This window comes from Chelon labrosus, assembly GCF_963514085.1.
Source record: "Chelon labrosus genome assembly, chromosome: 6".
Taxonomy (NCBI): Eukaryota; Metazoa; Chordata; class Actinopteri; order Mugiliformes; family Mugilidae; genus Chelon; species Chelon labrosus.
In genome coordinates this window covers 9413941-9441830 of record NC_140342.1, presented here as the reverse complement: position 1 = coordinate 9441830, position 27890 = coordinate 9413941, and the positions used below count along the sequence as shown (strand labels likewise).

The 27890-nt window shown below is 44.6% G+C and overlaps 1 protein-coding gene across 1 annotated transcript; it reads right to left on the bottom strand.

The window, feature by feature from the left end:
- Positions 1-41: 41 nt before the first annotated feature.
- hs2st1a (heparan sulfate 2-O-sulfotransferase 1a) lies at positions 42-27881 on the bottom strand. The gene is made up of 8 exons (XM_084546244.1): positions 27620-27881; positions 27305-27479; positions 9084-9340; positions 8912-8997; positions 8588-8726; positions 7938-8035; positions 6035-6192; positions 42-3918 (listed from the first exon to the last, which is right to left on the bottom strand). The coding sequence occupies exons 2-8, from the start codon at positions 27426-27428 to the stop codon at positions 3695-3697; spliced, it is 1086 nt and encodes a 361-aa protein (XP_084402370.1). The 5' UTR covers positions 27429-27479; positions 27620-27881; the 3' UTR covers positions 42-3694.
- Between the last annotated feature and the right edge of the window lie 9 nt (positions 27882-27890).

Here is a 27890-nt window from a genome sequence, read left to right as displayed (position 1 = left end):
AATCAAACAGTAATAAACTATAATTCAAACCTAAAGGATCTTCAGATGGTGCACAAATGTGTAGACCAGAGCGCCAAACATCAGCTGGCATAACAAATTAAGAGTCAGAGTACTTTCGAGTCATCGGGAGGAGCTTCGATGAAGGAGACCACAGGACAAACACTTAACTCTTCTCACTTGGGCCAGTGCATGACATGTCACACCTCAGTGAGGAGACTTACTGCCACATTACATAACCCACAGGGACACAGTCATCACACGCCATATGTCTCAGAGTCTGGGCTCTCTCCGTCCTTATGGCGCAGTGTCTCAAATATTTATTGGCGTGGACAACAACAACCGCTGGTTTTGTCAGCCATAAACTCAGAATTGTCTACTCAGTAAAAATGACACATGCCCCGTTGGGTAGACTTATGAATTATGTGTTCAAAGCCCTGGAAATGTCTGCTCTTTCTTTCTGTTTCCATGGTGACGTCTGCAGAGGACAGGTGCTTCAACAAGAACGTGACTGTTGTTGTCTTTCATAGATATGATCACAATATCTACAACCTCATTATGTCTTTTTCCTTCAAATTACACAAAACAAGAGGATCTAGGTAATTTTGCCCAACATATCCAGGAAAGTTTGCTGATAAGCTACTTGTTGTTTCTTATAAACCTAGTTTTATGAGTTCAAGACTAGTCAAAGACTAGTTGTGATAACAGAGAATCAAAGAATCTTGAATCTTAAATCTTGAAATGTGAAAAACTATTTTGGAGTGGGGTTATGTTTAATTTAACACAGCCTAAACTCCAACAACCTCAAACAAATTGAAAGTATTCAGATGCCGAGATGTTCACTGGTTTATAAACCCAGCAAAAGAATACCAAAAAAGGTCTTTACAGACAGTGAAGAAAAGTTGCATGTTCTCCAGCCATTCAGAGATACAGGGAAAAAGCAGCACCATGCCAGGCATCCAATTTAACCTAAAATAACACAGTAGTAAACACATATTGGATAAATGATCTTTCAAATATCTACTCACCAGTAAAACTAATGTTTCTGGTTGTGTATTCTGGGTTGAGTTTTCTATAGCAGCTCCTCTAGTTTCCCCCGTTACAACCCCATTAAAGTGCTCAGTCCTGATTCTGATATTAAAAGGCCGGCTCTAACCGAAGCTCCATCGTAGTAGGGGACAGTGTTTATGTGGGTCACAGTGTCAAAACTCAGGAAGCTGTAACTGGAGAACTATCTGCGATTAATAGGGATGAGGCCAATAGCTGATGCCTGTGCTGGGATTACTATAGAGCAGGGATGAGTAACACGGAGTGGCTACACTGCCTCATGTAAACTTTTCCCTGACCTCTGGTGACTCCTCTCACGTAACCATGCTCCCATTTTAGTGCCCTCCGTCTACATTTATAGCTGCAGCATCAGAGGAGATGCTGTGTGTGCATATTCCTGTAGATGTCATGTATGCCAGTAACATACAGGTTAACCAAATGTGGGTTTCTCATAGGTTTAGAGTGTGAAGAGGTGTGTGGCACTTACACATATTTATCTCATTATAATAACTATGTTGAATTGTGAAAAAGTGTAGTATAGAAATAATGGTGCAGGAGTGGACCTTGCAGCTCTGCATCTCCCTCTGCAGGACACTGGCGCTACAACAAGGCAGCATTAATTTTCACAGGATGTCTCCCCTTTCATTTAGTACTCCAAACATTTGTATTGAATAATAAAGAAACAACCACATGGTAAGTTTTTTTAAACCTTCTGTGTATTATTTGTCAGTCAAAAGATGATGGCAGCCATGTCGTCTTTACGATCCGCCAGACACTGGAGAGCTGTGGAGAAGGCACACAAAAACTGAGTGGTAAACTACTACACTACAGTAAGTCCTCAGACAAAATATTTTCAATATCGATGGAAAAGTCTTTCGTTGCATTCACACCAGTACACTTTTCTTGATATGACAGAGATGAATTCAGGGGCAGCGTTTGACCTCCTCCTGGTTAGTTCTTTATCAAGAAGGTACAGAAAAGAATCAAAATACCCCTCAGCATTCAAGATGAGAGGAGAAATATCCCACACACTCTTACATCAGTCTGTTAAATATAAAGCTGCAGCCGGTTAGTGTAGCATAAAAACCAGAAACGGGAAACCATTTCAGAAAATCCATCTAGCAGCACTTGTGATGCTCTCTCATTTAAGGACCAGTGTGTAGGATTGAGGAGGCTCTATTAGCGGAAATGGAATACAAACTGTACACTACACTAGTGTGCCACTACATCCTATACACTGGTAGTCTGGCATAGCCAAACTCAGACTCAATGAGTCTGGTAACATGCAGTTCAGATTTCATAACGGGCCGTGTCTCAATCGATAAAAAAATACCTCTACGATCATTTGTGGTTAAGAAATTCAATTCCACCCCTCTCATGCATGATTATGCAACCGTTACTCTTCTCTCCATCACCATATAAAGCCTGCCAGATGATATGATTAGCCCAGCAGATTGAGCATAATCAGTTCCCAACGGAGGGACTCCAGACAAACTTTCAGCCATAAAAGACTTGTGGGCGGGGTTTCCTGTACATGTACAAAAAAAGTGAATTAAAAAAAAGCCACCGATTTTACAGAGAAAAAATGTCTTTCCTCATTTCCAGTCTTTGTGCAGTTGAGGCAAAAAATTTCCCTGCTGTAGTTTTATATTTACTGCAACAGACTGATAACCCTAACCCTGCCATTAATTTTCTCATCAGCTGTCAGCAAGAAGGCAAATGGACAAACTTCTCAACATTTTTTAACTAGTCCTTTAAACGGCAGTGGAAAGAATTAGTGGGAATCAATGGTTTAAATGTTTTGATAGTGAAAAGAATAGGACACTGTAAAATAACAGCGAAATGAAGGAGGTAAAGGAGATTTACAAAGTGATCACTGTAACCAATTAGCCTGGAAATTAAATGGACTTAAAAAGTAGTAAATATTCACAGAAGCAGCATCTTCACCATGTTCTTTTGTCATAACATATTAAGTGTAAAAGCTTCCTTCACAGCCCATGAATGCCTCTGGGCAAAGGTGAACATTTACAAGTCACACTTCAAGCACAGTATAAAACATACACCCTTGCCCCAGTAAATAGTCCATGGTCACAGGATTTTTATTTCATAAAAACCTCAAATGTTCTCATTCAAGTCCAATAATACAGCAAAGTAGCCAGTTTCTTACATTTAAAGTCTGTTTAAGTTAGTAGTGGTGGTGAGGCATGGGGGAGTTGTTTCACCATGAAAAATGTCTTTACATACAAACGACAACCATATTAAAGTGATAAAATACAACCAAACACAACCAAACAGTACAGAGCCAATGAAAACGTTTCGTCCAAAAGAACAGTGAAGTCAATCAGGAGTCAAAGTCTGATTGACCGTCGGCCAGGTCGTCTTCGGACACGTGCCTGCAGGGGCCTCAGCACAGACGACCTTTGGCATGGAAGTCAGAGGGAGTGGAGGAGCCGCTGGGAACACAGCCTGCTGACGAAACACAAGCTCCCCGTCCAGTTGGCTGGAACAGATGTAAATAACAACTGTCACCTGTCCGACTGCTGCGTCACAGCCGGATTCTTCTGCAGCGCCGCGTTACGTTCTCAAGCACATGTACAAATGAGGCGCAGTAAGCAGTAGGCCCTCATTTCACCCCGCTTTTACTCCTCCTTTAGTTTTTGGGGTAGATTTTTTCATAGAAGAAGTTTTGCGCCAGCAGGTAGAGCTCTCCATCCTTTTCTCTGACGGCATGCGCCCTGACAAACTGGAACTGCTCCAGCGCAAACTCATAGAAATCGTTCTCCATCTTCCAGATGGCCGACTGCTGCAGCTTGGCAATGGACTCCTTTGTGGGCGGCTTCTTCTCACTGGTCTTCCTTAGGTGGGACTTCTTACCTGTAAAGACAGATGAAAAGAATTAAAGACATGTGGTGACATGAACTAAACTATTCAGCATCTATATCAACCTGATGCCCATTATGTTTAACATAATACCAATTGTATTAATTCCTTAAAAATAACCAATCTGCATTATTATGACAAACTGAACAAGCTTCTCTCCATGCGTCACACTCAAAGTACATTCATTGACTTCACACATTCACTCGCTTCTGGGATGGTCCAATTTCCACATCCAGACCGACTTTAGTGTATTCATGTGGTTTGAATTCAGAGTGTGTTAAAAACATGAAGGCTCTAATTATATCTTGCTTACTTAAACAACACATTGACAACAACAAAGAACAAAGGAAAAGGATCAGGAAGCCACGCAATATGATTAATTTCAAACATCATAAAATCATCATAAAAATGTCTGTATTTGCCAAGTGTGGCATCGCGTGGTTATGAGATACAGACATGCTGCTTGCAAGTAGTAAAACAGTAACTGCCGTGTTTGGGTTAGGATTATGTAGGTTCTTCACTTTTCCGTGTGTATCACATAAACCACACTGAAAATGTGTACAATAAAGTATTTGTGTTCATATGAATTTTCCCAGTCCGGGGACAAAATTTTCAGATTATTCTAGTGTCACATGAATGCACTGTTAAACTTCACCTCACAATTTGTGTCCACCATTGTTACTCCTCAAAAAATGTGTTGTTGAATGTCTGCCGCAGTAAACTTATTTAAAATTGTAACTCAACTAATATTCCAGTGTTTAGTCAGCGCTCCTTACGTACAAGGCCCTTAAAGGCGTAGCTCCATCACATGTCAAAATCTCTTTGTTCCATATCGTCACAATAGATCACTTCAGTCTCAAAGAACAGGCGTACTTGTGGTTCCTAGAGTTTCACAAAGTTGAATGGGAGGTAGAGCCCTCTCTTGTAGAACCAACTCCCAGATTGGGTTCGGGAGGCAGACACCCTCTCTACTTTTAAGGTTAGGCTTAAGACTTTCGTTTTTGAAAAAGCTTACAGTTAGGGCTGAACCACCCCTTAGTTATGCTTCTACAAGCCTAGGCTGCTGGGGGATGATGCACTGAGCACATGTGCTCTTCTCTCTTCTCTTAGGCACCGAGCTCCTCTAATTTCTTATCTAATTTCCTCTCCATTTCCTCTCCTTCTTATTGTCTGCTACCACTGTATGCTAATAGCTGCGTGTCCCTGTCTCCATCCTGCCGGTCCCAAGCAGATGGGTCCCTCCATATGAGCTAGATTCTGCTCAAGGTTTCTTCCTGTTAAAAGGGAGTCACCTTCATACTTGCTCTGGGGGTTTCAGACTGGTTTTATAAAGCATCTCAAACTATCTGTATTGTTATTGACGCTATATAAATAAAATTGAATAGAATTGAATTGCTTCAGTCTTGAAGTCATATCTACAGTCTAGATGCAATTTGCTTCTTCGGGTTTTCAGCTCAGGGTTTCATGAAAATATTGATTGAACACAATATTTACAGGAGCCTAGCTTAGCACAAACACTGTAAACAGCTTGCCAAATGTACTAAATACACCGACAGTACTTTATTACAATTACTTTTGTGTTTATTTATATAAAATACAGTGTAAAAATTACAAGACGTCTTCTTTGCCAGACCTGTCAGGCAGTTATTTTATTAAACACTCCCTACACCCCTGCATGAAAAACACGTCGGAATATAACCTGTTTTATGGCGGGTGTTGTTTTCCCACAAAGGATGCATGACATCACCACATCTTCATATCCATTAAATAAATACCTTATTATCTTGAGTGCTTAAAATGATGAACAACGCACTGAGTCACTGCACATCCATACCATCATCAGATTTATTGTCTACCGTGCTCTCCATTATTTATTCTGGCTGCAGTCATTGCAACTAATCTGTATCAGTGGCGAGAGGCACGAGCGCATATTGATCACAGTTCGGTTCTCACGAGAGCAATTCATACTGCTAATGTGCAGCCACACCACACACACACACACAATGTTTAGCACTGCAGTGTGAGTGAGTCTTTAAATAGTTCATTAAATTAGCGAGAGAAGCTACAACGTGCGGGGAAATGGTTTTTAACCGTTTAGTGGACACGCCACCTGTTTTGTACAGCTCCGTGGCTCCTTTGAAGAAGCGTGGCAGCGCGGCCTCCAGCATCATGACAAAGTCTTCCAGCTCTTCTGTTACTCCGACCAGCATGTACTCGTTCACCAGGTTGTACTTGGCCTGCTCCAGAGCCCACTGGCTGCCCACGTTCCTGCAAAGAGATGATGTTTTTCCTTTAAACACAAGATATTTTATTTTATTCTGCCTTAAGAGTAGCTGTTCTGATGGAAGATGCCAACAACACTTGGAAAAAAGAAAAAGAAATGACAGAAAACAGTGATAAAGTGTTAAATGAAAGAGAGTGAGAGTGACTCAAAAGCATCAGAGGGGTTGAAAGGTAGAAAGGCAGGAAGAAGGATTAGGTGTGAGGTGAGCTGTGAGTCCAGGGAGGGTTGAGACAACAGGAGGAGCAGAGCAGAGGACAAAGCAGTAAGGCAGGAAGGAACTGGACAGAAAAATAAAGGAGGTGTCATTAAATAAAAAGGGAGGAAGTAGATTGTTTAAACCTATAAAGTAACTGTTTGGCAAGGTCTTGTTAAACACAGCAACCGAGGGCCGGCAGCAACTTCAGCTTTTTTGTCTTCAGTATTTATTTAATGTTTCCGAGGGACTATCTTTTGCTTTAATATAGTGTTGGTGCACCGGAGCAAGCTGAAACCTAGACCTTTAGTCAGTAGCATGCTCGAAGAGGCAAGGGAGAGGGTGGGATCGAGGAGAGATTAAACAGGGTGTGAGGGATGAGAGAGAGTTTGATAGAGTTGATGATGGAGAGAGAACGGATCAAGGCTGAGAGAGACATAGAGGAGAGAGAGTGCAGCAGGGGTGACGGAAAAGGACTGTGAGGCTTACTGTGGCACACCGTGAAACTAAACTGATACAGCAACCTCCTGAACTACCTGAGCAGTCTCAGGGGAGAAACAGATAAGGTTGGTGATATAATTTGTTTTTCTTATTTCCAGCAATTCACAAAAAAGAAAGAAGGAAACAGTATTGAGATTTTTTTTTTAATTCTTTCCCCCTAGCAGTGCCACTAAACCCAGAGCCCAATTATGCATCTTGACCTTAAGACGTGCTGTACCATTTGCTACCCCTGCTAGCCCTGTCCTACCTCAACACATACCACTGACATAAAGGCTGAGTCCTGCACAGAGTCAGGCACCTGACAAAAACTCAGAAGCCTCTGAAGAACTTCTAAGAAATGGATTTCTGTTCTTTCTTCGGAAGCTGTTCCACAAATCTTGCACCAATAGTCAATAGTGCTTTAATTTTATACTGTAGTCTAATCAGTCTATAACGCGTTATAAACTGACACAGGACTTCTATTACTAAGTTTGGAGTGGACTTGACTTGGATATATTTGCAGGTAACTGGTCCGTTCCAGTGCGGAGCCAAGTAGGTGCAGTTGGATGTGGCAAAACATGGTGGATAAAAATAAAACACAGCGATCATGTTCATTGTAATGAAAGCAGGGTTTCGTTTACTGATGTGTTTCGGTTTCAACAGAATAATACACTGTATCAGACTTTGGCAAAATGGGAAATGTAGAAGGCAGATCAATTCTTTGTTGGCTTTCGTTGGAATATCACCAGAAGATAGACAAGAGGATACAGCGCCAAATTTATAATGACCAAAATGTTTCTTCTGGCTGGATATGACAGACAGTACGCTTGTAAGTAAGACACTGGACTAGAGATGGAGAATCTGTGGAGGAACTAAAACTAGGGTGATAGCCAGTAAGCCTTCTCAAAAACCGGCAGATTGTCACAAAACTTTATTATCTATTATATTGATATTACTTAGATTATTATTTTGGGTTGAACTGTATGTAACATACATAATAAATACGACAGATGAATTCAAACTCTGACGAGCCTGAATGTGTGTTTGAATACTTGCCAGCATTCAGAGTAGTGGCCGCAGAAAAAGGGGATCTGGAGCCAGAGTTTCTCAGGTGCACAGTCTGAGCCGCCGGCTGATACACATTCATCAAACGTCTGGAACACATGGAGGAAATGGCTCAGAGATTCAAGTCTGTCTAAAAACAACCGGCACGCACTCAATATGAACGTGAAGCAGGTTAATCTTGCTGCAGTCGGTCTTCCTGGTCATGCTGGACACCAATATCCCTTACTGCACTTCAATATGAAAGACAAAATCTAGACACGTCTTTTATCCAAAAAAAATTATTCCAAAGTTTATCTGTAACTAAACCACAGCTTCAGAAATTTGAGTTAGTCAAATAAAGTGGATATCTTTTGCATTTTAGAATTTTAGAGAGATGTGTTATTATTCGTCCACTTTGGCTCATCAATATCACCGTCCTGAGAACACTAAAAGGGACTCTTAAAATGCTCTCGACGCTTGATTTGACTGCTGAAGAAGAACAAAGACTGCAGATTGTCTCCTACATCTCATTCATTGAAAGCACATTGAGAAGGGATCTTTCAATGGCCAGCATGAAGAGACCGATGATTACAGCTTCAATGTACATAAGAGCGCTTGAGATATTGTGACAGTCTATGATTGTTTTATTTGAGTGTCTTTACCTTCTTGTCTCCTTGTTTCCTGCGTCTCAAGCCGGGCCTGTAGTCGTCCCCGAAACGCAAGAAGTAATAATAGGAAACCAGCCTTTCAATGGGGTCCCTGATCACATTTATGTATATGGGCTTCCTCTTCACCCCAAACCTGTGGACAGTTATTAGAGAACTCAGCAGGAATTGATTTAACGTGACTTTAACATGTGGCATGGTTTGCCTTTTTTTTTTTTTTTTTTTTGCAGTGTTCCTGTCTTATAAAGTCAAATGTTTTACAAAATGACCACAAGGTGGAGTCGAGCCACAACACGATATGTTAAATGTGTGTTTCTTTACTTGGTGAAGTCCAGGAAGGAGACATGTCCGTGGTAAAAAGCTGGCTTCATCTCCCTCCATTCTGTCACGTTCTTCACAAACCGCACCTGAACAAACCAAAATCCTTCTCAGTAAAATGACAAACTGTGCAAGTGGTGAAATGGGTCAAATTCAGACAAAGGACCTCTCTGACCTGGTCCTGTATGGACATGACCGGGTTGTTCTTGGTGGTGTTGATGTGCAGGACATGGTAGTGGTTCTTCCCGCACAGGTCATAGGCGATGTTGGTGAAGGAGGTGCTGGCCGTCTTGGGCACGCGGTTGTAGATGATGACCACGTCGTCATCGCTGTTGGACAGAGCCGCCGCCGCCGCCGAGTCCCGCTCCCGCAGGCCATCCTGTGTGTGCCGCTGCTCGATCTCTCGTACCTCGTGTCTGGCGATCGCTCGTTCTAAAGGGGACGACAGGAAGTCAGAGGTGAGTTCGGGACACGCAGGTAAGGTGTTTGTTAAACGTGAGTACGTGGGAACACGGGGAGGAGAGCAGACCAGAAAAGGTCCTTCAGCGAGTTACTGATTACAGCAACTCTGAGAAGCTCCAGGTGTGGATGCTCTCAAACTGAACTTGACTTTTCACCATTCTGGTGTTGATTAGCTGAATAAATAAATAAATCAATGATCATAGTGTTAATACTTTTGCAAAAACAACTATACACTTTGAACTTTCTCATCCACGAAGTCTTTTCTTATTTTCTCCTCAATATATGGCTAGTCTCATAGATACGACCAAACACTTATACCTAAAATGCTGCACATACCACAAATACATAAACCTGATCCAATTAAACCTTAAAATATCTCGCTAATCTTGTCAGAGGAAACGCTGCCGTGCGAGAGACTGAACGCTAACTTCATTAAAAATGGATTTTCATTTCATTAGGACACGGAGCAGACAGCTAAAACGCTTTCCCTGCTTCACACGAAGGATCAAGAATAATGTCAAACAGGAATATTAGTTAATCATTGTGAGAGCAGCCTATTTCACGCTGCGCTACCACCCCACTTGTTCGCTAACCAGATCCAACTTTAATATCAGCCCCCCCACCTTTACTCTCAGTCTCCCTGTTTAACCAGAGAGTGAAGTGTCTGTGTGCTCCCAATGAGTGTGCTTTCACGTGGCCCAGTGTGTCTTTGTGTGATTTAGACGGCTTCAGCGTGGTGTGAAATGATTTATCCAACGTTGGTTATCCTGGCTCTAATAAATGTAGCACTTAAAATTGAGAGGTGAAAGGGTGAAAAGTGAGAGGTGACGGGTTAAGGGTTAGCGGTTGGTAGTTAATATGGTAATGCTACAGTTATTTGATGGCTAACTGGACATTTACAGGAGATCAGTGCGCTTTAAATGAGGAGGGTGGAGGTTTGAAACACTGCATGGAGCTGCAGAAAAAGCCCGACCTCTGAGCCTCAAAATGAATAGATTGGACACAAAGCAGGCCTGGCCTTTGTCGCCCTCGGGCTTTTTCTTCATCTGAATTTGCCTCAGATTGACGGGTGTTGACAAAGTGCTCCTCAGGAAGGACCGGGAGAGAAGAAGGACGTTTGTGTGTGCGTGTGAGGAGGGGAGGCAGCACCACACTGGAGCACCTAATACCCGTGGGAGCACGCAGCGGAGCCAGCGGGCTCCTAAAGCCCTGCCTAAAGCCGTGCCTGGCAACTGAGACACAGTTACAGTCTGGACCGGACTGGCCGTCTTTACAGGCTGGCATCTGGCAGCCAAGGCCAATTAAGATGTCGTCTGTGATTCCGCCACCCTCTCCCTCATGCGTGTGAGCGTGAACACACAGACACACATACTCTCGCTGCCCCTTCTCTTACGCCCTCTGAGCAGCTGTTAATGTTCCGCTCATCAAAGCTGGATCTGGTTACGGTCGGAGCCGCGCCACTTCCGCACGCTCGCAACTACTGCTGTGGACTGACGGCGTGGGGACGTGCCAGGTGGTTGTAATGGGTGAAGGCTGTCAGCGCACAGAACAGCTGTAATGGAGACATTCGTTCACACGTCCGTCCAAAGCTTTAACCAACGACAACAGCAATAACAGTTGCTATGTTGGAACTTTACCGCCTGAGCTCAAATGTCCTTTTAGGATTATTTTTACGTTTGAGAACGTTGAAAGGCAGTGACAAAAATAGAGCCGCAGTCCAACTGGTGATAATACAAGTCATTAATAATGGGGGCCTTTTGTCTGATTCATGAGCCACATGTCTGAAGAACTGAGCGTCTTCTTCACAGTCTTACAAGACCTGAAAGCACAAAACTAGGTTGTTTAATAAGATTTTGTGTTATTTTCTGATAAAATCATCATCTAACTGCAGTTCCTCTCATCTCCATGCAGCGTTTTACCACCTTTAAGCTCATTGTTTTGGCTTCATGACCCACAACTCCACTGTTTCCTGCTACACGGTCATCTGTGGGAGTTTCAGGCTGCAGGAAGCTGTTAAAAGTCCTGTACGTTATCTGCCGAGCACCAAACTGCAAACAAACGAAGTCAGTAACTAGAATTTAACATCAAGTGCAGCCAATATTGAGACCAAAACAGAGCTAAAACAGCATGAAATGAGTATTGGCTTTACATTCAGTTGAAATGATCCAATCAATAGTCAATTAGTCAAGAGACTAATATGAAAAACAATTAATCAATTTTTGAGCAAAAAAAGTTATTTGTTTTTTTGTCTTTTTCCAACAAAATAAAGAGAGAAAAAAATCCCTCACTATCTTTTTGAAATTGTATAAACCAAATCAAAGAAAAGTTGTCAGGTCAATTGACTAGTTGCAGAAGTAGACTTACATTCAAGATTCAGAAACACGAGTTCAAATGAACGTTAACACACTGACACACTATTTGCTGACAAGTTTTCTACAACACCTTTATAAGGTGAAATTGTGTCAGGATCCATTAATTAATAATTCATAGATATTATATTATGTCTTTGCCACTTCACAGGTAAGTGAAGTGGCCAATCAGTGTCCTAAAACCAAGCCAAACAGCCTTTTGAAAGAAGGTGAGACAGAGTGAGGGCCGGTCAAAGTGTTCCCACAATCTGAAATGCAAACTCGTTCTCATAAAGATTATGTGTATAACAGCTGGTGGGCAGCTGTGGCACCGTGATCGCCCGCTGAAGCCCAGGACGAATAGGAAAAATATGCAAGGGTGGACTGAATGGGCAACTCTTTCCCCGGCAGAATCCATAGCTAAGGTGCCCTTGAGCAAGACAACTGAACCCCTGAGCCTTATGGGTGTTGTACATGGCCGATGCTAAAGAGAAAACTTTTAATCCTAAATTTCCCAGGCTTTCAGATGGGTAAACGTGTTGTGATGTTGCACTTCCTCACAGCATTAAAAAAAAGTAATTGCTGTTGAATAATTTGAAATTCAACAGCAAGTCGTGGTGTGTCTTTAAAACAAAACAAAACAAAAAAAAAACCCTCGCTGTGAACACTTTGCACCGGAACTACTTTCCATTGTAGAAACCCGAAGGATGAAAAGGTTCGAGTGCGACGTGTGGATTTTTCAGAGTAAGGAGGACACAGCTTCTGCGAACAGTTGCTGCCGCTCCGTATTTACAGCGCTCTGGTTTAAACGCTGTGTTCACCACACACACTGAATTCCACCGAAAATAAAATATGCTAGATAATAAGTAAGATAGAAAATCTGTTCCAAATGCATCGACACCTTTCAAAGCTACATTCTTGTATTTGAACTGATGACGCCTTCAGGTCCAAACCAGAGAACATAAATGTAAGCTTTTGTACGAGCTTTCCTTTTGCTTTGCTGTGGAATAAACACACCAATGAGAGATTTCAGGCCACTCTAGCTCCCAAGGAAGTCTCTTATTTTTTCTCGGAGAAGGTGGAGAGACTGAGAACACTATGAGGGCGGCCGTGCACCTTAACTACAATGTCCTGAACTATGTGGACCACTTGTTAAAGACATGGTGTTTTGTGCCAAATTTCCAACAACCAACCAGGAGGCGAAGCGGGCACAGAGAGGGGCTTCTTAGGCTTTGTAGTAGACGCCCTATTCATTGCGAGACTGAACACACTTGGCACAAACTTCCATATCAGAGGGCGCCACACACACACACAGACAAAGTTAAGCTTAGCGCTCCCTTCTGAGGTCATTTAATTAGAGAACAAAAGCCTGAATTACTATGACCACACAGCAGGCCTCCTTTCATTCCTCATTTCCGCCAGTTTCCTCCCTTCAAGCCGCCTCTGTGCATTAAAAGCTAATTATGAACCGTGAAGCAAACACGGGTCCTTAACATTGCGACAACTACAAGCCTATTACTGCTAGTTTCATTCAAAGTGGGAGACGGGAGGAAGACGGAGTGCTCGTCGCCGAACATATTTACTGAAGCAATTTAACGCTGATTAGACGCAAGCATTTGAAATCATCATTCATATTCGCCGCCGGATCTGTAAAATGTGACAGGCCGTCGTGTATTATCGCCATCACGTCAGATCTGATGGGATAATAAAAGTAGGGGAGAGAAGATAATCCTTTCTCCAAGCAGCTCATAAATCTATCATTGCTCCGATCCGCCAGTCGGAGCTCATTCACTCTCTCTGCTTCCCCCTGAGAGGGTTAGCCCCTCGAACCGAAGCCTTGAGCTAGGTGGGTAATAGAGATTGGCTATCAGCGACAGACTGAGGTGTATGGCTTGTATGGTTCTGCTTGGATGCCACTGGATTGCAAAATCAATGAAGTATGACAGGAAGGAGATCTAGGTTGCCGCTGTATAAAAATCCAGTTAGTCTGCTGCTGCTGCTGCTACTGCTGCCGTTTCTCCCTGTTCCCGCTATACAGCCTTGGATGCATGCTGCTGTTTTGCAGTGCCAGGTTTCCAGGGGGACAGTTATGTCACCACTGCAGCACTCACCAACATTTAGATATACTGTGCACCATCCGCATTTCTAATTATTCTAATTCAGCCCTTGGATCCATTTAGCGGAGGGCAGATTATCAGAGGGAACGGTAATAAACTCAGGCTGACGGGATGATTCAGGCCCCGGCTAAAACAGAGCAAAGCCTGCATTACCACCGGTATTTAAGTGATGACAATTAATATGAAACATGTTGCTAGAGGAATCCGAGGGGCAGCTTTTCAGAGCCGCTGGCAGCTACACAGAGCTGAACACAAAGGCAGGCAAGCGGGAGCGCTTTCATTAAATGATCGTAGAGGTATGTTCAAACCTTAGAGGTTTCAAACGGGGGTCATAAAGACGTACAAAATAACGCACAATGATAGCGATAGCACAGGAAACCTCCACTAACCTTGAACTGCTTTGTTTCATCCTTTTCACATCGACATGAGACACGACAGCCTTCAACAGACTCAAGTGTTTAGGTGTTTTTTTTCAAATGAGGGGCAATTGCTAACTCCGAGGCATTTTTCCACACACAAGTGCGACATTGACGCTCAAAGAAAGGTCTCATTCACTGGGTCGTCCTCCGCAGCACAGCTGGGGGAGACAGGAGCGGTGGGGGAGTCGGGGAAAGAGAAGAAGAGGGAGACAGGGACCGGCCAGGTCTCCCAAGTTGGACCTGACACAAATGTGGTCAGACAACCTGATCACAGTTTGGCAGGATTAACAGGTCCTAGGGTAAACCTTTGCTGGGGAGCCTCTATTTACCCCATTACCCTGGTCCACTGGGCATCAGCAGACAAAAAGAATTTTCATCAGGAGTTGGTAGAGGACAATAGAGCGCTGAGAGAAAAGTGATTAGAGGGCCAACATCGCTCCACGTCCGCTAGATGCAGTGTGCATGAGTGCTGTGTTCACGGCATGTTTGTTGCTCGAAGCGGTCAATTAATGTGGCTTCTAAACTAAATCACATTTATGAATATGCACCATGTAAAGGATGGTGGCGGACGTGGTGTACTGACGTGATATTTCCTAGGCGTCATAGGAGCCAGACCCTAACCCTGCACATAAATGTTTTTGGTGGAAAGTCGGTGTGGGGGTCGATCTGTTGGGAACTGATTACATTCCAGCTCAGATCTGCTGGTCCAATCAAATTGTTGTGGTGATGTGGCGATGGAGAGAAGAGTAACAGCGATGTCGTCGTGCAATTCATCTGGGCACCTTTGTTTACAATAAAATGGCACTGATTGGTTGCAGGACAATCCAAGTTTTTCCAGTGCATCGACTGAAACATGCACAATAATGAAATCCAAAAGGCCTGTTACCACATTCATATTCTGAAGTTATTTTGGTTATGCCAGAATATGGCACTGCTATGGCTCAAAATACTGTGGCCAGCTGTTTAGGTCACAAGCCTGATTTTCACACACAAACCTCGTAGGGCGAGGGAAGCACTCCATCCTCCATATAGATGCAGCTGCAGGCCCCGGAGTTTAATTCAGCACAAACAATCCGCGTAAAGGTCATGTATCCTGTAAAGCCTGGAAATGACAAGTTCTTTTCTGCCCGACAAAAGTAGCGTCCCTGTCCAGAGAACGCCGACAAAGCATTCCCCAGATATGGTGAGGACACAAAACGCACCCTTGTCAGTGGTGGACAGACAACACAGAGCAGACAGTTTAAAGTGGTTAAGTGGTTTGGGTCTTGAGACCACAATTACGCCATTGAATGTCACTGAAGAGGAAGATGCTGAGACTGGAAACTGCAAAAATGAATCTTTTCGAGAAAATGCCTGAAAAGAATGAAGACGTGGTCTTTTTATGCTCCGTGGAGTTAAACAAGACATAAAAGACAAGCTCTTGGACTAAACACAAGGGAATGCTAAATAAGCTCCAGCCGCATGTGGCCCATTTGTGACTTGATTCCAAATGCAAGCCACGCCGCTACACTAATGATAACAATCCGGGATGGATGGAGACGATGATCATCGTGGTTCAAGCTGCCATTTTCTCCCCTAATATGTCTTTTGTGCGATCGAAGCCAGTAGTGCTGTCTGACAGGTGAGCCAATAATGTCTGGAAAAACAGAGAGAGTAAAGCGGGCCGCGTTCGGTCTGTTTCATCAGAAACAGGCAGTCAGATGAGATTATGGAGCAATTTACACAGATGGCAGATCCCATCATTCCCCTGCCTTGTTAAGTGAAGGCGGGTCTGACAGGTTGTGGTGTGGAGGGAGGGAGGCGATTGATTGGAACAGATCTCATCTTGGCACAGATTGCCGATGACTAAGCAGTGGGAATTAGCCAACATTTTTAGAGGCAGTTGTGCCTCAAAGGAAGAAGAATATATCTGTGTAACTCTTGTCAAGAGAAGAGCTATTAAATGCATTTGTTAGAGGAAAAGAAGATGCAGCAGGACTGTTTCTGTCGCTGCTAAATGCTTCAGAACCACGGCAGCCACTGAACCACTGTGGACACGGAGCAGCTGAGTGCATATAGATGTGCACTAAAACACAGCCTTTTGCACAGAGCCCTCATATCCTGATATAACAACAAACAGTGTTTGCGTAACAGCGCAGATCTGGTTGCAAGCTCCAACCCAGATACCCGATGTTTCCCTCTCCGTCTCTCTGCCGTGTTACAGATAATTAATAATGCATATATAGGAGTCCTGGGAAAACTCCACACCCTATTAGTCGGAGCAGACGACAGCTATTCATCGGTTTAATGACGAGTGGGAGGGACAGGTGAACACCCCAGAGAATCTGTCACACACAGAAAGACGTTGTGCAGAAGATAGCAGCAACAACACTGGTTTACAGTTATCACTTTATCTCTGCAGGCTCATCTCTGTGTCTTTCATCTCCTGGTTATCTGTGTCTCTGCTTTCATTTCATTACATTATATTATACTGGATTGATGGTCTGTAGGCTGAGTCATATTTCTTCACTAAAATCTCTCTTACTGTCTCTTCATACTGAAGGGGATAAAAATATGTGACCCCCAAAACAGGAATGGTTTTACCAGTGGAGGCCACTGACATTTCTTCCCTCCTGACTGTTGTTCACTAGTTTTGCATTTGGCTAGGGTCAGTGTCACTACTGGTAGCATGAGGTGATACATAGACCCTACAGAGGTTGCACAGGCAGTCCAACTCCTCCAGGATGTCACATCAGTATGTGACATTTCAAGAAGATTTGCTGGGTCTCAAGAGCATGGAGGAGGTTCCAGGAGACAGGCAGTAGAGGAGAGTCCAGGAGAGCTGGACTGGAGCCGCAGAAGGTCCTCAACCTCAAATCAACTGGTTTCTGCTCCTTTGTATAAAGAGGAACAGGATTAGCACTGTCAGAACCTTACAAAATGACCTCCAGCAGGACACTGGTGTGAATGTCTCTGACCAAACAATCAGAAACAGACTTCATGAGGGTGATGTGAGGACCTGATGTCGTCTAGTGGGCCCTGTACTCACTGTCCATAACACCAGAATTGACCGGTCCACCACTGGCGCCCTATGCTTTTCACAGATGAGAACAGTTTGGTGGTGGGTCAGTGATGGTCTGGGGAGGTATATCCATGGAGGGGCACACAGACCTCTACAGGCTAGACAACTGCACCCTGACTACCATTAGGTGTCGGGATGACATCCTTGGACCCATGGTCAGACCCCATGCTTATTAAATCAAGTTATGATATCATTAAATATGGTGGTGACTGCTTTGAGTGACAGGTGGGCGTTGTCACAGGTCGCTAGCTGTCCACCTCAGCTCCCCTCACGTTCCACCTCTGTGCTCCTTTTTGATGGCGACGTCCAAAACACCACACTGAGCTTCGAAAACCCTCCTCAGGAATCCTAAAGGTGACGTCATAGAGTCCATCTCGATATAATTGTTGGAACTCCTTTATTGTTTGGATCCCAGTGTTGACATAATCCTGTAGACAAGTCTGTTAACATGTTCATTTTGTAAAAAAAAATTAAATAATAATGTTGCTACTGTCTGTGGTTGTGTTGCATTGTGGGTAAAGTTTCCAGTGTGGGGTCAGGCTGATTTACCAATCTGATAATAACCCTTAGTTACTGTATACATTCAGATTTACAGGCACTTTCATGGTTCAAATTAAAAACAATTCTACGATCTGTCAAAGTTAAGACGTCAAAGCACAGACGTCCTGGGAGAACATTTTGTATAATACTTCATTAAACAGGATTTTAATGTGCAGCTGATTTTTTATTTATGGCACAATTTAAGACCAGTTTCAAATAGCACTTCATCACTAAATTGAATAAACAAGCGCTGACAAGTAATCACTGAATGACTTCTAGCAGCAGCCCAGATAAAGGCAGGCGTTACTACAGCAACCCCATTTTGTTGAATTATGTTGTTTTCTAGGTTTTCATTCACACTTTTAACAACAGTGGAAATTGAGAGAAATTCATATTGATCACTCACGTCAGGCTGACACCCTATCTGTTTAACAGGATCAGAATAAGCAGCAGAAATCTAATCCAGTGTACTGGATGAGTGCATTAATATCGGTCAGAGGCAGAGCAGGGGAAGACACGGAGGGGGAAAAAAAATAAAAACAGCACGATCAATCAATCTCGTGGGCAGCATTAAGGACTGAGCAGAAGTCGATGGAAAACAGAAAGCGATGCAGACACATAAATCTACCGATCCTCACTCGGCAGGGGGACAGTCTGAGCGTGGGAGCTGAATATTCAGCAACCCAGATATTTCATTTATAAGGGGCGGCACGCGCACACACCGCAGCTGTTTGCCTTGTACCTATTTGTATTCTGTCTAATAAACTTCAAGCTGAATGTCAACCAATTTGGCAACGCTGCTGCCTTCATTCGGCGTACTGAGGCGAGGGAAAAGAGGGAGGAAGGAAGGGAAAAAACAGAAAGAAAAGGAAGCAAATACGGGGATAAAAGCGTTCGAAGGAGAAGAGTGGAAACTGTAGTAGCACCACATTTGCGCTGGTGCGGGTCATGCTGCATGTAAACAAGATAAAAGCAGCTTTGAGACCAACTATTAGGAGCAAAGTTGAACTGGGGGCGAAAGAAGAAGAAGAAGAAGAACAGTCTGAATGTCTTCCTTTCTCCTTTACCCCCTTTGTGCTCTGATGAAACTGCTTGTAAAAAGGCTGCAGGCCGTCTTTTTTCATTTCTTTTTCTTTTTTTCTTTTTTAAACAGTAGAAGCTTATGATTTTCACTCACCAGGGCTTTAAACATGTCTGTGTCACAATGAAAATTAAATCATCTCTTTCATTTCACCATCCTCCCCCCACACTTCCCCCTCCTTTTGATAGCGCCGAAGCCAGCGGCAGATAGTCCTCCTCGCAGGCGCTGGGTCCAGCGAGGTTAATAAAACACAGGAGGGATTTGAATATCGCCGAAGAGACTCGAGGGCGCAAATAAAGAAGTTGTTTACAACTATCGATCCCGAACGGAGCGGGACGAGAGCGCCGTCATTATAAGTTATTATGGTGACAGGGGTTTGTTAGCCTCTCGCCGTTTCTCCTGTCAGAGGAGGACGCCGAACGGAGTCGACGAGGAAAAGAAAACCTAGCTAACTCCGCGGGGGTGAGGCGAGGAAACTGACACCTGCTGTCATGTGTTTACAACCATGGGCTCCATCATCTGTCAGAAACCCACAGGCTCTAACTAGGTATGGTAAGGTTAGAGTCCTAGACGCTCTTTCATTATCATTACAGAGTGTGGAGAATGAATTATTTCTGAGGCAATGTCAGAGGCACATTAGCATTCAGGATATTTTGCTGGCCTACATTTGAACTATCATATCAATTTATTAATAATATCTCATGAGCTGTCAGTCGATATAATCTCCCTGGCGCCTCATGACAGTTGAAGCCCATTTGGTTGCGTTGTGTGAGCCGACAGTGACACTGGAAGAGATGAAGATGGAGATGGAGAGAGTTTGTCTGTGTGAAACGGGAGGGAGGGAACATTGGGGACAGGCCAGCTGGGTGGGTGGGTGGTTGTGGGGAGTGATGGCTGCTACTGGAGTGGGTGGCTCTCCTGCAGCAGCCTCCAATTACATCCAGGGTGTGAAACCGTCCATAACACCCCGATTAGCCTGTCTGTCATCCTGCTACAGCAGCGTGCGCGGGGCCGGCTCCGGTTGCCGCTCTGCTCGCCACTTTGCAAGGAACACATTCCCTGTCAGACGAAGCGCACGTCAGGGGCCATAAATCCTCGGCCCCAATCAGAGCTCGCTTCTGACAATGCAGCAAAAGCCCAGTGAGACCATTAGCACTTCGCCTCCCGGCCTCACGCAACAAATCCATCCCCGACACCTACGCCCATCTCTGGAGTGGGCTCCCCTCCATTAGCTGTTCAAATGGCATGCCTCGGAGTGACTGAGCAGGAAGGTCCAGGCGATAGACGCTGCCGGCTGCTTACGGTGGCAGATGCCAAGGTGCGGAGTGAAAGCAAATGACTCGTGCACCCTTTATACCCCTTAGGCCAGCTAAAAACAGAGACGTGGGGTGTCAGGGAGAGTTCAAAGAGAATCTGAGTGCTGTGTCAAAAGAAAGGACAGGAAAACAAGGAGACACAGGCTGGACTTTACACATTCGAGAGGCTCGCACCTGGAGCTGTGGAAAGAAACAATCGAGTGCTGCCAACATGTCACCAGTTAGCTTTAAAGGGAAGCCATTGTCGGGTGTTGAGTAAGTCATAGACGCAAGTGTGGAGGAATAACAGGAGACATGGTGGACGCTCGGATAATCAATAAAGTCAAATATGAAACAGCTGCAGCTCAGTGTCTTATATCAGCAAGCACTGAAGGTATGAAGTCATCCAATCAAAGTCCATGCCGTGCACACAACAGGACAGACTAACAACGACTGACCGATGTCCTTTCAAGAGCAAATTCCTCCTGACCAGATCCCCGGGTCCCTCAGCGGTGGAGAGTGAGGGTGGGCTGCGAGTGCCTGGCATGACAATCAAAGTCAAATTCAAACATGGGCCCGGGAGCGACGGGCTGCGGCAACAAATGAATGCTTAAAAGTCTTGCGTCAGCTCTGCAAACACTTTGACAATAAGCTCATGCATACCCCCCCCCCCCTCCTTCCGCATTCAACAGCATCGCTCTTCTCTCTCGGATCTCATCACAGAGCCGTCTGTGTCTGGAACTAAATATCGCCGCAGCGCAACAGATGGAAATTGAATTCCTTTAATCAGGCTGAATAACGGCCAGCAGATAAAAGGCGGGAGGATGCTGAGGGGAAAACGTCTATGAGCCTCTGTCCTGCTGGGAGTCACGCAGCCCTCGCATGGCCTGCAGGGCACAGAGTTGAAGAGGTCTATTTTTCTCCAGTTACAAGGGTCATAAGGTGACAACTTAACAAGCAATGTTTCTATTTACACAGCTCTCAATTTGCTGTCTAGAATTAACCCGTCATCTGTAGCTACAGGTTTGGTTTTTGAAAACTTTGCTCTTAAGACTCATTTAGGGTACATAGACGCCGTAACCTATGCACGTAGTCTGGCTCGCTCTGTAAAAACGCCACCCAAATGCTAATCGGTGCCGTGTCTTTTTTGCCAGTCGGGTTAATTTTTGCTTCTAGTTTGTCTCATTTTCTACCTCATGCTTCACTTTCAACAATGTCAACAGGAACTTCTGCCGAAATTTTGCCAAAGACGACTCATACAAATGTTTGCATCTCCAAACCTCCTCAGTTAACCTCTCCTCGATGTGTTCCATCTGTATTGATCCGAAACAATCAATTCGAAAATCGCGGAGATGGAGAAGCAGCCGGAAATACTGAAGCAGAAACACGCTACTGCCAAATGGACCAATCACAGCTCTTGCGCTCTGCGCCTCCGTGGCATGTAGTTACATTTCTGGGGAGGTGCACGCCAGCTATGGCGCTAGGGTCTACAGATGGTCTGTGCTGTCACAGTAGCTATGGTGTCAAACTGACGCAGAAGCCTAAACCACATATTAGAGTTTAGGCTTTCTTGCGTCCCTAGTGTTTCCAAAATCCAAACCTTCAGCTCTCAGGCTCCTCTCTGGTGGAACCAAGTCAAGTTAAGTTTATTTCTGTTGCACAGTTAAAAACAACCTCAGTTGACCAAAGTGCTGTGCAAGCAATACAAGTGCTTGTACCAAATGCTTGAGTTTGGGAAGCAGACATCCTTTCCTTTTTGATAAAGCTTACAGTTATAGACCTGCTCAGGCGAACTTGAACCTAATATGGACCCTGGCTTCTAAGGGACCACCCGTAACGTACTGAGCACCTCTACTGTTCTTTCCTCCGTGGAGCTTTCCACAGGCTCTGGTTTATGATCTGTGGTTTCTGGGCACTCTCACCTGTCCAGTTTTTATAGTCTTTTGTTCCTTAATCATGATCTATTCTCGCAATCCTCTCAGCCCAATCAGTCGAGGAAGACGGCTGCCCACCCTAACCCAGAGCCTACGTCGTCTGCTAGTCTGCCATGTACTTCAAAACAATGGAGATTGGATATGAGTAGCTCATATTGGAGTTGGAGCTAATAAATATTGAACAACACTTGCTTTCACTGAAATCAAGAGACAAGACATCTGAGTAGAAGCAGAAGGAGGAGGAATTTTTTGTGATAGTCCAGACACCGAGAGATATGGATGAAGAAATGCTTTTTACAGTTGTTGCCTGCAACAGGTTGTTGCATTTCTGGGCAGGTGCACGTCAGAGCTACGCCATACTACATACTGCTTAGAACCCACAGAGAAGCATACATTTGTCTTTCCTCACCACTGTCAGTTCATTCAAGAGGGAACAGCTGGATTTTCCGCTATAATACCGTAAACTCCTGACTTTACTATAAAATAAACTGGGCTGAGATCAAGGGAAAGACACATTTAATTGACCAATTTTAAGGCATCAAAATGAAATCAAAAGCTGCAGAGAAGGTATAATGAAAATTCGCCATGTTTATGAATATTCTCCCTGAGGAAATAAGTTCAGCGTGGCTTCAATCTGTGAAAGGAGGTAGCGAGGACAGATGTTACACAAATAACGATGCACTCAGCTGTGTAATGAACATGCTTTCAGCAAGAAAACAAAGCGGGGAAGTGTTTCTGAAAGTCAAAGTGATTAGCACTGGTATCTGGTTATCAAACCGTTTTCAGTGAAACGTCTGGACTGAGCTCCCCCCGAGGGTCTGTTGATTTACGCCTCATCCTGCAGAAAAACCTTTTATTTTCTCAACAATAATTTCTTTAGTCTCCTCGGTATAAACTTCAGAATAAAGTAGCATGAGCTTCTTCAAAATTGCCTGAGTGAATCGCATCCCTGTCAGGGAAAGTGGCCTTCAATCCTCATTACGGTGTCTTAAATAAACTTTATTTCCATGCAACGGTCCACCCATCCATCCCTACACAGTCAGCCCGTGTCAGCGCTGACCCAGTCGACAGCAGTGCCGGAGAGCAGTCGGAGAAAAATACCGTCAGAATAATGGATCAGACCCACAGCAGGACGCACAGCTGCATCGTGGCATGTTTGTAATGCAGGACGCCTCTCGGTGAAACCTTGGGACGACGATCAGTTTGGAAGCAAATCACACAGCTTGTCTGCCCTGCGGGAGGTGTCTAATGAGGGAAATGATTCAACCCTGCGTGTCAGGCAGTTGGATTTCCCGCTGTGAGGGGAGGCTGCCGGTCATTCCAACCCGCGAGAAGTTGATTGTGAGCGTGTAAAAACATGATACGGGATGATGAGATAACAAAGTTTTCCTTCCAAACATTTTCCAGCAATCATAATATGAGAGTTTTTCTCAGTATCTTGGTTTGAGGTTCGACACCAACTATCTTTGTTGTAGTTGTGGCACTACTTTTGAGTTTTTTTTTTAACCGTCGCACAGATGGGAGCTGCAGCAGGCGTACCTGGTAACGTGACCGGGCCTGTGGCTCTGACTGCACAGTGCCTGTGAAAGCCTTCATCACAACTATTTGGCTATGCAGCACATAATTCAGAGCTCCAGTGCACAGACGTCTGCTCACACCAGTCATCCATCAGAGGGCTTTTTGCCAAGTCAACAGATTCTCGTGGTGGTGGGCAGCAGGGGGAAAGGCCTCTCAGGTTCTGTTTCAGCGGTGGGACAGAGAGAGAGAGTGAGTGTGTGCGCAGCCCGGGAGAGTTTGGCTTTTCACTGGGTGGAAAGTATAGCCACTTACAGCAGCAGTAAACCATGTCACGGGCCAATATAGCCATCTCTCCCCGCAGGGCTCCTGATTGTTCCAACATGCGAAAACTCAGCTGGGAGACTTTAATTCAATTAAGATGACCATTTTTAACCTTTTTATTCACTTCAGCCCGGCCTGGAAGACTCCTAACATAGACTCATCTCTGACTCACCTGACAAAGGCTGTTAATCAGTTCCTCTTAAGCTCCAGGTCTGATGTGCTGCTGCACGCAATGTCAGAAAAAAGTGAAATTTGCATGTTACGCTCATCCCAAAACAAACACATTTAAATTCTTTCTTTGGTCTGAGCAGCAGTTACAACAGAGGATATTTGAGGACATCGATCTACAGATCAATTAATCAGCTAAGAGTTTCAGCTCTGCTCCCCGTAAAGCTGTAATGAAACCAACTGCTGAAATGTGATTAGCTGATGAAATCAAATCACCAGTAAACTCCACAATCAATTATTCATTACAGTCAAGTAGAAAATGGGGCAAATAACTGCGTCGCTGTAAAGGTATCATTACAACAAATAGCAATTTTTCTTGGTATTGGTGAATTTGAACCTGGCATTCATGTGGATGTTACTTAGACATGTCCCACCCACCTAGACCAGACCAGGCACCCCCACCCCATAGCAATGACACTCCTTGATGACAGCAGTCACCCCCAGCAGGATGCAGCCTGACACAGACACACACTCAAAACCAGTTTAGGAACAACTGAAAAACAGCACAAGGTGTTGACCTGGCCTCCAAATTCACTAGATCCCAAACTGATCAAGTATCTGTGGGATGATCCACAGAGGCCCCTTCCCTCAACCCACAGGACCCAAAGGCCCCCACTAACAACATCCTGTTGCCAGACACCTCAGGACACCCTCAGAAGGACCATGTCCATTCTCTGATGAGTCACAACTGTTTTAGAGGCACAAGGGAGACCTACACAATATTAGGAAGGTGGTCATAATGTTATGCCTGATCGGTGTAACAGTCCTGCATTAAATCCACCTCCAATGACTGTTACAGTGTTCGTGTTGAAACAGCATCAGAAAGGAGGTAATTTAATTGCATAAACATTTTGGAGGATGTAGATTGTGGTGCTGTTAAACTGGATTGAATTAAACACTAGCGTGCTCTCTGTTATTCAGAACGGCCTGGTAGGGGTTGGATTAAAGCGAGAGGCTTTAGGCTCAGATGAGGTGCAGACCAACCGAGTCTTTATTCACCGACATAAATCATTACAACACAAGACTTACAAGACATAGCAAAAAAAACAAAACAACTACTGTTGAGCGCTGGTGGCACGAGGTCTGGGTAGCAGCAGCCCGATCAATCAATCAGATCCTGTCAGCGTGCACCGGCTCTCTTTTATAGGCTGCCACTAATCAAGCCTCAAGCCCTACCACTGAACAGGAGGAATCTTCACCGGACCCATAAGACAATGCTCTACACTAATAACCTCATTTAAAACCCTTACATACATCATACTCAACCCCAGAGAAGGAGACACAGCACAGCTAAGAAACATCTTTCTCCAACGTACGTTTTCCCGCTACACGAAGAGATTAAAACATTATTTGGCTTAGCCCACTGACTAAAATGAGGTTGCCAAAATAAAAGAAACATGTGTCAGTAGAACACAATACAATTCAGTACAAACCACAACGTCCAAACGTCCAGAGCTGTTCTTGAAACAACAGCTCTATCAGTTATTTGAGACTAATCCTGAATACTAAAACATTCATGAAGCTCAGATTTAGTGCAGGACTGTTATATTAGAATACATTTGTTTTCACTAGTGTACCTTATAAGCCTGCAAAAACCCTTACATTCTCGCATCTAAGAGTGCAGGTGAACAATCAGGTTTTCCACCAAAATATCTGCCAAATAATTTGCTTTCAATCTGGTTCAACAAAGAACTGCGGGCTTAAATTTAATAGCGTCATACTTCAGACTGCTGTTCAGAAAATAAAAAACGACTTTGAAGACGACACCTTAAGCTTAGTTGCAAGCCCAGACACAACTGTTTCACTTCACGGAGTAGCAGGACCCCATATAAATCCCGGCATTGCTCCACCCTACTTCACCAAAATCTACCAGACTCACTCCTGTGAGTGAGTGCAGGGACTTTAAAATGTATATTAAGATATATGAGACCATTTTCTCACTTTGATCTTTAAGTTATACGAGTGAGACAGCATGTACAACACCAGGACCCTGATCCTGTCAAATTCAAATTCACCCTAAATGGAATTCAGCCCTGCTGTCGCCCATTACACCCGTGACTTTCCCTGCTCCAGCGTGTCAAAATGTAGGTTTGCTGCTTTCTCTTCAAAGCAAGGCTCCCATACCCTTATACAAAGATGCAAGATGTGGTGTGAGCCCCCGAGGTACACTGGCTGCACCCTCGAAGTGTCTGCACCGCTTTGCTAAAAAATCCCCACAGCGGAGGCACCAGAGAGATAATCCTGCACTGTCCCAGATCTTTATTGGGACTGAGCCCCCGATGGGAGCTAGCAATGGGATTTGAAGTCAGCACGGGCCACGTTTCAGTCAGAGGAGAGAGTTTGGTGAGGGGGCAGGAGAGGGTTTACAGGAGGGTGGCACCCTCACGAATGCAGAACATTAGCACCGAGTGCTCGGAGCAAGAAGATGGCTTCTGATGGTCTGCGAGCACTGGATCATATTCATCACTGACCAACGCCGCCTTACAGTCTGAATGAAGGATCACCTTCAACTTCACATGTCCAAAATTAGCTGCTGATTTCCCACCACGTCATTCATCATATGGTAGATTACAGACAATTAATAACAATAAAAATAATACATTGTTTTATAAATGAATGTAACCTGAATATTTTTGGGGGTTCAGACTACTTGTCTGATAAACCACGGCATCTGAGGACCTCACACTGGACTGGGAAAGGTTGAACACCTTCTGACATTACTAAGTGATTAATCACTCCAAATACTCGTCAGATTAATCAATAATTACAAACACAGTCCCTCTCATAGGGGATCAGGCTGCGGACAAAAGCAGCGCCTCAGTCTCACACTGCATGACACACATTAGGATGAGATGAGTAAACTTAAATATTTCACTCTATGACTGTGAGCCATTGTCTGATCCATATGATGAGGCGATGCTCCCTCGCCACACTGCATCTTCCTGACCCACATGTACAACAATGGGGATGCTGACCCGACGGAGAGGGGCCTGACAATCACACACATGAGACTGCGGTGCTCCTGGAGCGCTGTGACGGGATGGGATCGGGCTGCAGCCCCCTTCAACTTACCCAGCTTTCCCCGGGACTCCTCCAGCTTCTGGATCTGGTTCTCCAGGAAGAACATGGCCACTGCGAACGCCAGCAGCGCCAGAAGCTGCAACTTGGGCGGCATCATGACTCTGAGCAGCCCCATCAAATCATCCAGAGAGGGGTTTGGGTCAGTCCATGCTCAGAGGAAGGGGCACTGAAAACACACAGCGACGAGGGTGATTACAAAGCGGCTGAGTGTGTGTGCATGGCCCTCTGTGTGTGTCTCTCTCTCTCCCTCCCTCCCTCTCTGTATGTGTGAGTGGAGATCTCCCAGTGTTAAAATCCTTTGGTTACCTCAAATGCGGCGTGTTCATACTCGGCTTGTTTATTTCATCAAGTCAATTCCCCACAGCGGAGCGTCGTGAAGCCCAGGAGATGTCCCCAGAGAGCGGGTTGGTTCCTCTCGGATGTAAGAGCAGTGGTACCAGCCGCCGTCGCTCGCGTCCCCCATGTAGCTCTGTCCTGTCCCGTCCAGTGTGTTCACCACCGCACCACGGACAGACTAGACACCACCACTCAGACCATTGGATGTCTTACCAGTCCAACACACAGCAGAGGTTTTCTA